Raw genomic sequence first — 12,550 nt, 5'->3', positions numbered from 1 at the left:
TTTCACATTTCCAAAAATCTGCTCTCGTCTCTCTATCTATGTGCTATCCTGGCTTCTTTTATACTAGATAATAGCATAAAATATATTTTTGATAGGAACCTGGACCTCTTTTCCCCCCATTGATTTGTTAGAGAATGGAAGGTGGGGGTGGGGGAGAGAGGGAGAGAGAGAAACATCTGTGTGAGAGAGACACATTAACTGGTCGCCTGCCCATGCATCCCGACCCTGGCTGGGTAAAGAACCTGCAGCCCAGGTACATGCCTTTGACCGGGAATGGAACCTGCAACCCTTCGCTCCGCAGGCCAACACTCTAACCATTGAGCCAGTCCGGGCAGGGTGGACACTGGTTCTCCTAATGCTTAAAAAAAAAAAAAAATCTCTTCCAAGAAAAGGTCTGAATATACTCCTCAAAGATTTCCATTTGTGATATGTTATAGCCATCTTAACAGTTGATCAAATCATGTGTTAGTGTAAAAATTGCCTTTTCTTAATGAATTTTAAAATAAAGATAAGAAAGAAACTAAGGAAATTTAAAATCTTCACAGTGTATTTCATACAATACTTATGTATCACTTGGAATTTGCTCTTAAGAAATTAGAATATTGCTTCTCTTATTATTTATTAGTAAAGCTCTGAATATAAGATCAGGTGTTTTATCATAGAAAGCAAGATGGTAGTACTTGAGTTGATAAAAATAGTTTCCTTCTCTTTACCTATTATATTATACTAGTGCTACTTAAGTGTCGTCTGTTGACCAAGCTGCTTGTTACTAGTCCACAAAGAGAGAACTACAGAAACTGAATACATATTTAGAATCTTTTATAGCTTGAATGCCTGGCAATGTCAGATTACTTAATATGTTTTCAGTGTATTTTAAAAAGTAACCCAAAAGCTCATTCTTCATTGCAGATATTTTGAGAAGCAGCACCTAAAAGCCAGTTGATAATCAGATGTATTATTTTGAATTAGTCTGTTAGTACATTTGAATAACAAAGCAGTTACAAAATGTAACAATAATCAGCTAAACAATATAAATATAGTCAACTATTTCTGTTAAATGTTTCATATAAACCTTTGAAAAATAATTTCTTATGAAGGAAATGGGTAAAATATATTAGGCACCCAAAAAAAATATAAACAAGCATATATCAGGATATTTAAACAGAAAGGTATACTCTGTTGTCATTAATATTATTAACAGGAATGCCTTATTCTGTTACTAATATTAATAAAATAACAAAAGAATAAGAAAAGTCTTATTCTGTTATTCTTATCTTTGCTTTTAAAAAAGTTTTTTTAAAAAAATATGTCTTTATTGATTTCAGAGAGGGAGAGAGAGAGAAACATCAATGATGAGAGTCATTGATCGGCTGCCTCCTGCAGGCCCCCGACTGGGGATGGAGCCCGCAACCCGGGCATGTGCCCTGACCAGGAATCGAACTGTGATCTGGATCTAAGGTCGATGCTCAACTGCTGAACCATGCCCAGCTGGGCTTTAAAAAGGTTTTTATTTGAGCTTGTTCTCTTAGGTTTTTGGTGTTTGTTGTTGTTGTTGTTGGAATTTTTTTTTTTTTTTTGCATTTTCATTGTGCTATATTTACTTTTCTGAATCTTAAATGAGCCATTTGTACTTGGTGAACAGTTAGTCTTTAACTGTGTAACTCTTCCAAATTCTAAATGGCTCTTTCTCACTTCTCCCACATACACAATATATATTTCTTTTAGCAGCATCTCATGTTGTAATTATTTTTATTCCCCTCTGTCGGTGTGGCATGGTTGGAGAAAGGGACTGTTTGCTGTGCAGTTTAACTTCTTGGCTATGCCTAGGATAAATGTTAGGTGTTACAGTATGCCTGGCAATGTTTTAATTGTTTAATGTCTATTCTTATGTGATACTTCTGAAAAGCATATCACATTATATCTCTTTTTGTGTGAGGATACTGAGGCATAGGGAGTTTAAATAACTTGCACAAGCATGAATGTGTCAGGGCCAAGATTTAAACTCTGGTCGACTGGTTCTGAGTCTGTGCTCTTAACCACAGTGTGAATTAGGGCTTTAATAAGAATAAAGTAATTATTTTTTTGTCTTTCTGCTTTTCTTGATTGTTCTCGAACTCCTTTTATTTGAAATTTAAGCATGAGGCTTACCTATTTTTAAGTAGTATATATATTTAGTCATATTAGCCTAAAACAAGTAAGAGACCCCAGTTTTGTATGCTAAAAAATTATATTGGTTAAGTAGCTTTGTTGAGTTAAAAGATGATAGGATTTGCTTAAGGTCATCCAGCTCTTGTCCAGATTAGCAAAAAGTAAAGCTTGAGAAAGTAAAGCTTCTTGATTTCTCTCTCTCTCTGCATGTATATATAACTAATGTTCTGTGAAGATATATTACTGTCTTATATTATAATTTTTAAAAACATAATTATTTGGGTTTGACCCTATCTGTTTAAATTTCAGATTAATTTTATTGATCACAGATGCTAAGCACATTTTACCAAACTGATATATGATATATGCAGGCATTGTTGAAGAAATCAGCTTTAGTATTTACCTAAGAATTTTGTGATGTATTTATTGTTAGTAAGTAACTCTAATGAAATAATAAAAACATAATACTATGAGTGGTTTTGACACACAAGTAGAAACTGTAGCTTTCTTAATGTTGTTTTGCTTTTATAAATATCTATAAACATTTTTTTATTATCAAAAGCCTTCAGTAAAAAATTAGAACCTATGTTATTCTTAAAATTATTTAAAAATAGTTTGAAGACTACAGTTTGCAGAGATAAGAACACAACACATTGTATCCAGTCCATTAAAACAATAAGAAATGGGAGAGATACTTTGATAAGTGTTCTGCCTGTTTTAACCTTGAATGCTATTATCAGGAGGGATGATGCTATATCTGTTTCATTGGCTTCGGCTTTTTCATGCTGAGAGAAATCAATACTTTCAGTCGTTGGATGACAGAGGAATCACTTCAGAATTAAAGGTGGCTGTCACACATTGTCATTGGTTGACTTTCGTTTGCTATAGAGGTTTTTAGGCTTTCATTTTTCTAAGTCTGTTTTTTCAGGAGTCTTTGTAAGATTTCTGTGGATAACATTTTTTTTTCTGATTAGACTTTAAATATGAGTTAAAGAGATCAAGTGCAAAGACCTCTAAAACTGAAATACTGAAAAGTTGCTTAATTTTCTGTCCCTTAGATGATTTCCCTCTTAAATGATTTCCAATGAGACAAGTAATCTATAGTGACTTTGAGACAAATTGGGAAGTAAGGTAGTACACTTAAGTGTTTATCATAAAGTATGTTTAGTTAACTAAAAATGTAGTACTCTGTAGCCATGAAAAAGAAAAGGTCAAACTACATGTCCTGACATGGAATGATGTGTGGTTTGATTCCATTTACTGTGCACTGGAACTGTGTTTTACTGTTAACAGTGGACTCCCCACCCCACCCCTGTAGAAAACTGGCCAAACAGAGAGAAGGTGGAAGAGAGAACTTTCTTTTATACACACACACACACACACACACACACACACACACACACACACACACGTAATTAGTTTCTGATTTGCTTTTAAAAACGAGTATATATTTTTAAAAAATTTTAAACAAAAAATTTATAAAAGCAATATACTTCAGTTGCTTAGTTAAATTAAGTGTTACTAAATTAGGAGAAGGACTTATATTTTTAAGATTTTAGCTTTGAAATGTTTAACTGGAATTCATTTTTATTTCACAGTAATGTGCAGACTTAATGAAAAATTGCTTAATAATCTGTTTCTCATAAAATAGACCAAAACTTAATTCTAGAAACAATGTACATTTAGCATTAATAATTTAATGTTAAATTAAATTATTGATAAGTAAATAAAATGGTTGTGAGAAGTCCTCTAAGAATTTCTATCTAATCAAAACCCCTTTTTCCTCCATTAAGCTAAGTACTGTTCTGATTTTATGGAATGACTTACTTATTTTTTTTAAATATTTAAGTTTGTTTCTTTTAAAGCATTGTAATTTTTTATTTATTTATTTATTTTTTGTTTATTTTTTTCTTTTTCTTTTTTTAAAAAATATATCTTTATTGATTTCAGAGGGAGGAAAGGAGAGGGAGAGAGAGAGATAGAAACATCAATGATGAGAGAGTCATTGATTGGCTGCAGCCCGCAACCTGGGCATGTGCCCTGACCGGGAATCAAACCCTGGTCGCCTGGATCCTAGGTCGACACTTAACCACTGAGCCACGCCCGGCTGGGCAAAGCATTGTAATTTTTTAAACCAAATTTTAAACTTTATATAAATGAAATCATAAAGTGTGTGTTTTTACATGGTATTTATTTTTAATTCAGTATTATGTTCATGAAATTCATTCAGTTTGTTACATTTTCCTGTTTTATTTTCAGTGCTGTATAGTTTTCCATCACACGAGCAGACCATTAGTTTTTCATAATCTCTTCTGTTGATCTCTTCTTATGATCTTCCTAAGGTTTAGGAAGTCTCTTTCTATTCTTAGTTTGTAGAATGGTTTCCCCTCCAGTCATAAAAGAGTTTTGAATGTAAAATACTTTAAAAAATATCTTGAGATGATAATATATTTTTCTCCTTTTTTTTCTATTATGTGGTGAATTATGATGATTGATATTCAAATAGTAAATTAACCTTGCATTTCATGGAAAAACTCCACTTTATCATGATGTATATTTCATTTTTTACATAGTTAAATGTGAGTATTAAGGAGTTTTTTGTTTAGTTACACAAATTATATTTGTGTTTACTTTTCTATTCCTCTAATGTAAAATTAATTGCAGTGTATATCATACCCTTTATTATCTGAATGAGTTTAAGATTTTTATTATTTTTTCCTTAAATATTTAATATTAATAATATAGCATTTAAAGCTACAAATTTTTCTTTAAATGCTGCTTTAGCCAATTTCCACAAATATTTCTAATTTTCTTTGTGATTTTTATCTTTGATCCGTAAGTTATTTCAGTATGTATTATTTAATTTCCAGTTATTTTGGAACTTTTCAGATACTATTTTTTATACTATGTCTTCAGATAAAGAATCAGAAGGGACCTTGCCCTGGCCGGGGGTTGCTCGCTGGTTGATGTGTCTTTCCCGACATCAAGAGGCTTCGGGTGCAGTTCCAGGTCAGGGCACATGCACACTTAGGTGGCAGGGCAGGTTCCATCTCTGGTTTGGGTGCATACAGGAAGCAACCAGTCAATGTTTATCTCTCACATTGATGTTTTTCTCTCTCTCTCTCTCCCTCCCTTCCTCTCTCTAAAAATCAATTAAAAAAAGAACCAAGCAGACCTATCCTTGGGTGAGGATATGAAAAAGAAAACAGCTTCTAGATTTATAGATCTCTTTTTGTAACTTCCTCTCCTCTAGTAGTTTGTTCTTTGAATAAAAAAAATTTTTAATCCTCACCCAAGGATATGTTTTTATTGATTTTGAGAGAGAGAGAGAGACATTGATGTGAGAGAGAAATGGCAATTAGTTGCTTCCTGAATGCCCCGCCTGGGATGGAGCTGCAGCCCAGGTATGGTCCCTGATGGGGAATGGAGCCCGCAGCCTGCAGGCGCCTGGGAGGACGCTCCAGCCAGCCGAGCCCCTCAGCCAGGGTTCAGGTCGGGGAGAGTAGATGATAACGGGAGTGGATGATATCGCCACAGTGAGTCTCACAGAGCGTGAGAAGTGCCAGCATCTGTAGGGAAGAAGGGAAAAGGTCTGGCCACCAAGAAGGGTGATGAGAGAGGTGATGGGAGGAATTGGCCCAATCTGAAGTTCACTTCTGTCTGAGAATGCAAAGGACAGGTCGTAAAGTTAGGGAGAGACATAGCATCTGGAAGGAATGACCCAATGTGATACTACTGTTATTTCTTTATTTACATTTAAAAAGCCAGAATAGTCACTTGAGTTATAAATGGCCAGTCTAAATTTTTTCTCCCCTTGGTTATTTCTTTATTTTCTCTGCAAGTAAGTGAAGTTCTTTTAAGAAGTAGGTTTATTTATGTTATTTTAAATTTATTAATGCTTTGGTAATAAATCTTAGATTTCTTTAGCAATAATCAAATACATTTGAATTGTTAGTTGTCAAGATGCTTATTTTATTTCTTCTTAGGTTCGGATGTTTTTGTGGTCATTGTTGTGATTTCATATTACCCAGTTTATGTGTTTCTTAAAACAGAAAAGTTGATATAAAGTAAAACTGATTGAAAGTATTAGACCTGGCCCTTGGTTTTATTGATAAATGGTACATTTTGGTGCAGTTTCTTGGAATACCTCCACTCAACCTTTAAACACAAGCACACACACAAATATATAACCCCACCAGTAAGTAACGTGGATTTGATCTTGAAGCAGATATTCCTGATTTGTACTGGACTTTGATATGTCACACATAGAATGTATTATTGGTTTTTAATAAGAATGTGTTCAAATTGCATTTTAAAGATATTTTAAAAAATAGATACAAGTTCATTATTTCTTTACAAAACATTCTTGTTTGGTTTCCTTTTATCATGTTTTAAGGTCAGATGTGACTCTAATGTTCCACAATGAGACAGAGATTGATAATCGAGAAAGAATAGCCCTTTAATGTGATTTATATCTATAGATTTTATGTCAGATATGAAAAGTTGCTGTTTAAATTGTAAAGGAGGATCCATTAAAGAACACTTTAAACCATTTTACTATTTAGCTTACCTTGGACTCATTTTAGGATTATGCCCTTTCAAGAAAACTTGAACAGCTTACCAAATGTTTATAAAATATAACTTGATAAAGTTAAATTATTTAACATTAATAAAAGATAGAAATAATAGGCTATTAAATAATGCATTTTTTGATAATTTTAGTACTGTTTAATATGAAGGCATATGGTGTTTCAGGGGAGTATAGAAGCCAGTGATTTTCTAATTTCCACCAATAATTTTAATTTCCTCTTATGATGTTAGACAAAGGCAGATTATGGGTACAGTAGGGAATGTTGTAGGTATAAAAATTCTGTACATGTCTACCCTTTTGTCCTGTATGTTTCAGTATATGGTTGGGTTAGATATGATGTAACCTCTAAAGTGCTGCCTGGTTCTTGAGTAAGTCTCTGAAAATATCACACGGCAGTTGACATTTTTGTTCCATGGAGTAACTCACTGTCTTCACTTAAACTACTGTCTCTTTAATTGTCCCTTCCCCCTTAAGTGTTTCTTAATCATTTTCTTTATTTGTTCAAATCATATTTTTGACAAGCTGCATTATCCTGTGTTTTGTTTGGCTCAGTCTTGAATATAGCATGTGACAATTGCCTTTAATTTCTTATAAATTAATTTAGTTCCTAACATGATTTATTTTCTCCACATGAAGGTTTAGATGAAAGAACTAATTTTCATTTACCAGTGTACAAAAACTAAGCTCTCAGAGGTTTCCCCAAATCTTTTGATTGTCCAGATTTTAGAGCCATTATAATCCTCTCATTTTACAGATGAGGACAGTTAGACAAAAGATCTAAAGTGAGTTAGTTGCCCAAATCTGACGGGAGATACTGCCAAGGATGGTACTTTAATATGGTTTTGTTTTGCTTCCTAATCTCGTGTTTATTCACATATGTGTGTGTGTGTGTGTGTGTGTGTGTGTGTGTGTATGTACATATATATAATACATATTCATATATATATATAGTATTATTTTTAGTGGCAGTTTTCAGTCCTCATGCATTTCAGAATTTCTTCTACTTTTTTACTTGTCCTTTGAACTTGGGTCATACTGTACTGCTTCTCCCCTCCTGAAATTGTCCCGTGTTTTTCTGCCTTGCCTTTGCTTTAAGGTTCTCTTTATTCTCATCCAAGGGTGACTTCTCACAATCTTCCATTATTTTGTCTTTCTTTATAGCGTTTTGTGTATTCCTTTTATTACTTTTTGTAAACCTTCCTATTAAAAACCATTTTTAGCTTCAGTGATTTAATGTCAATGATATACCTTTATTACCACTTCCCTCCTCCCAATCTAGATGGAATGGGGATTCTCCAGGGCAAAGGCTGTCAAGATAATTCAACCTTTGATCTCTATAGCCAAGTGTTTTGCACAGACTAAAAGATAGTTGATTTTTATGCATGTTCATAAGACACCATATCTGTTGGGTTGCTTTTTGTGTTAGGAACACAAAACCTAATTCATACTGGTTACAAAGAATGAATGGGAGCTTATAGGTTCTTATAAAAAGTCTAAAAAAAGCATCATAGAATGGCTGAAGGTAGGCTGGTCTTTGATCCAGAAGTTCATGATTCCATTTGGAATAAGCTCTGTATTCCTATAATTCTCCTGGCTCTGATCTCTTTGGGTTTTAGCTTCATCCCCAGGCTAGCTTCCCTCTTAGTACAGAGAGAACTTTCAAAACTTCTGGAATTATGGGCTTCCCCTTTTACAACCTAAGAAACAGGAAGGAAATACCAACAAAAATCCTGACCTTTTCTTTTAATGCACCAAATCAGATCAAGTCCTCTCCCCTGAACCAATTTGTCATTGTGGGCGTGATTTAACTCACATTGGTTTAGGAAAATTAGGGTTCTCTCTTGTTGCTGTGGAGGTCTGACTGGTATACCACAGGAAAGGCAGGCAGTCATAATGGATATCACATACGTAAACTAGTAATATTTGTTTCAACATTATATTTTTGTTACCTGTCATAGGTTGTGTATACATATGTATGTGTACATGAGTTTGCATTTGGAGGGGTGGAGCCCAATAGACCATATGAAAAGAATCAAGAATCAAGTATATATTAATCTTTGCTTTCCTATTTTAAGCAGTTAACTAGGTATTATAGCATAAACATGATACGATGAGTATCTGAATTCCCGAAGAAGAAAAACATCTTGAAAACTGGTGATTGTATTGTATTTGATTATTGCTGAAGAATCCTAAATTTTTTTGGCAAAACTGATGATATCTAAGATCACCTGGGGATCTTACTAAAACCCAGATTCTAGTTTAGTAGGAGTGGAGTGGGACCCATAATTCTTCATTCTCTCTAAGATTCTAGGTGATTCCAGTGCTGCTGGTCGATTGTGATAGCTAGGGTTTAAAAGCCCATACTGTTTTTGTCATTTTCTAAAGGTGTTGAGAACTAGCTGTTTACTATTTCAAAACACCATAGTCCCCTTTCTGGACCTCTGCTGTGGCCTTATACCTTGTGTGTCTACCTCTTTTATCCCACGACATTCCATTCTCTAAATGGCGTCTGCAGTGATCATTTTAATATATAAATCAGTTGCAACACTTCATTGCTTAAAACCTTCTACTAGTATCCCATTGCATTAGAATAAAATCTAAACCCCTTAGCACAGTTACACAGTGCTAAATGACGCAGCTGCCTCCCTCCAAGCTTATGTCGTTCTTTCTCTTGTTCACTTTGCCTGGAATGCTTTGCAACCCCCCTTCATGCCACTTGTAATGTGGGCCCTTGCATCTTTTCCTGACTAGCTTCTTCTAATTATTCAGGTCTCTGCTAAAATATTAACCACTTCTCAATGTATTTTATGAATGAATTCAGAGAATAAATTCTTGGGAGATTATTGTACTGAAAATATATCACTTAAATCTTGGTTAATTCAGTTAGTGAGGGATATAAGGGTAACTTTAAATGTTGGTTGTTTCAATTTGTATTGGAAATTATTTCATGATGCATTTTAAAGTTTTTTTCCATATTTTCATAGGATTAATAGATTTTTTTTTTTTCTATTCAAGTCACTCTGTGCCCAGTATTCTGCAGACAAGCGAGAAGATGAGAAGATGTGTGATCATTTGATAAGAGCAGCCAAATATCGAGACCATGTGACAGCAATTCAACTAATCCAGAAAATTATCAACATTCTCACAGACAAGCATGGAGCCTGGGGAAATTCTGCAGTGAGGTAAAGTGATACCTTTAGGATTTGGCCACTGATACTCTGTAGAAGGCCGAGATTTAGATAAATGGCTTGGGATATGATCAAGGCCAGATGAAGACCAGAGTAATTTAATTTTGTATTTTATCATCTATGAATTTGAAGCAAAGGGGAAGGAGAAAACCGGTATGGGTGTAGCTATAGATCTTTGTAGATATTTCATTTCCCTCAACTACTTTTAAAAAATATTTACTCATATATTTATTCATTTTGAAGTGAACTGTGTTGTTTTTGTTGTTGTTTTGTGTTAATCCTTACCTGAGGAGATTTTTCCATTGATTTTCAGAGAGTTGAAGGAAGGAAGGGAGGGAGGGGGCAAGGGGAGAAGAGAGAGTGAGAGAGAGAGATGTGTGAGAGACACATCAGTTGGTTGCCTACCGTATGCGCCCTGACCAGGGCCAGGAATGGAACCTGCAACCTAGGTATGTGCCCTTGACTGGAAATCAAACCCATGACCCTTCTGTGCATGGGCTGATGCTCTAACCACTGAGGGCACTGGCCAGGGCACTACTTACATATTTATTCATTTTGAAGTGGACTGTTAAGGAAAGTAGCTACATGTATATTTGAATTTATATAACTAACAATATTTTGTTTTAAGAAACTATTTCCTCTTTTACACTTTTGAACTTTTAACACGTAAATTTGAAAACATAGTATGTGTTGTTTTCTTGAATTGCATTGCAAATTGTAAGAATACGATGATAAAAATGGTTAAATGCCCTCTTTAAAATTTTATTCATTCTATCGACTTCCTTTTAAGATTACCAGATTGCACATTATTTTTTATTCTGATCTCTAGAAACAAAATATTTAGATTACTTTCTCGGACTAAGGAAATTAAAAGACAAATTGTAAAACTTAGTCTCATTGAAACATTTTATGCTACAAATCTTAGAAATATGCTTTGACTCATTTAAGTAATGTTAATGAAAATGCTCTATAATTTGCCATTAGAGATATTTTTAAATTCCTCATTTCTGTATAATTTTTGTTAGAAGATAACAAAAAATGAAAACAGTCAATTGTTTATATATTATATAGATGTAATTGGTTTTCACTTGTATTTTAAGCAATTTATGAGTCTAGCTTTAGAAATTTTCCAGTGAGTAGAAAATCATTTAAATTTTTTAAAGTGGAAACTATTTGAGTTGAAAGCTATTTGTTATGTGTGGTTTTTTTAAAAATTAAATTTATTGGGGTAACATTGGTTAATAATATATAAGTTTTAGGTGTACAATTTTATATAATACATCATTTGTATATTTCATTGTGTATTATCTTCCAAAGTCTAGTCTCCTTCTGTTACCTTATATTTGAATATTTGACCCCCTTTACCCTTTTCATCCCTTCACCCTCCTTCCCCTCTGGTAACCACCATACTGTAGTCTGTGTCTGTGAGTTTGTTTTGTTTACTTGTTTGTTGCTTTTTGTTTTATATCACACATATAAGTGAAATCACATGGTTCTTGTCTTTTTCCATATGACTTATTTCATTTAGTATGATACTCTCAGTATTCATCCATGTTGTCATAAAATGGCAGTGTTTCATCACTTTTTATGGTTGAGTAATATTCCATTGTATATACATACCTCACCTTCTTTATCCAGTCATCGGTTGAAGGACACTTAGGTTGTTTCCTGTCTTGGCTATTGTGAATAGTGCTGCAATGAACATAGGAGATGCTTTTGTTTCTAGTACAAATATATAAAATATAGAGGATATATATTGCATGATGCTTATTATGAAGAATACTTAAATAAAATGAATTACATTTCTGGGAATATCATTTTGGTGTTCAGAAGAATGAATGCAGGTCAAGGATTTGAGGGCAAAGAGACTGAATGAAAAAAGTCAGGAACCATGCTAGTTTGTTGCAGTTGAACTCAGCTGCAAGAGTCGTCATGGAAATGACATGAATAACTGGGTCAGAGCTCTCTGGTACCTTAGCTTGCAACATCTAAAAGCCCGTGGGTTTGTGTTTGGGCTGGGAAGTTGTACTGGGAATTTTAGAGTTTCAGAGTACTTTCATGTTTCAGATTTGATGTAGTAGTCATTTTGACATGAGGCACTGAATAAATTAGGATATTACTTTGACACGCAGTGCCTTGTGCCTATTGGGAACTCAATACATATTTGTTGAATTGTTTAAAAAGTATTTTTTTTAACCTAAAGTTTGTTTTACAATTTAAAAATTAAAAACCTATAGGTAACTTATGACAAGTGCTTCACTTATCCCAAGTGTGTCTTTGTTATGACATCAATATTCCTTCTCGTGCTAGCTATACCTTTGTATAGCACTTGTATACCTGGGCTACCAACCTGAAAGATTGTTTTTCTGAAGTGATTTTGGTGGAATGAAGTATCTAGGAGAACTAAATGGACTGGGAGATGTATATATGTAGAAATAATTAGCTTCTAGTAACAGAGTTGTTCACAGGCATCAACTTTGTTATTCTATACAATTGAAGTAAATTCTGAAATTTTAATGTTTCCCAAAATACACAAAACATATTTTACTTTTTTCTCCCAAATGAAAATAGCTGTCAGACTGTTAGCTTTTCCATGTGTGCATTTTTAATTAAGAGCAACAAC

The 12,550-nt window shown here is 33.8% G+C and overlaps 1 protein-coding gene across 2 annotated transcripts in view; it reads left to right on the top strand.

The window, feature by feature from the left end:
* LRBA (LPS responsive beige-like anchor protein) overlaps positions 1-12,550 on the top strand; it is a 504,599-nt gene that overhangs the window by 205,665 nt on the left and 286,384 nt on the right. For both annotated transcript variants that reach the window (XM_081135597.1, XM_081135598.1), the window contains exon 37: positions 9,755-9,921. In XM_081135597.1, the coding sequence (XP_080991723.1) occupies positions 9,755-9,921 (167 nt within the window). The remainder of the gene's footprint in view (positions 1-9,754; positions 9,922-12,550) is intronic.

Source organism: Miniopterus schreibersii (assembly GCF_964146895.1).
Source record: "Miniopterus schreibersii genome assembly, chromosome: 4".
NCBI classification, from domain to species: Eukaryota; Metazoa; Chordata; class Mammalia; order Chiroptera; family Miniopteridae; genus Miniopterus; species Miniopterus schreibersii.
This window is presented reverse-complemented; position numbering and strand designations above follow the sequence as displayed.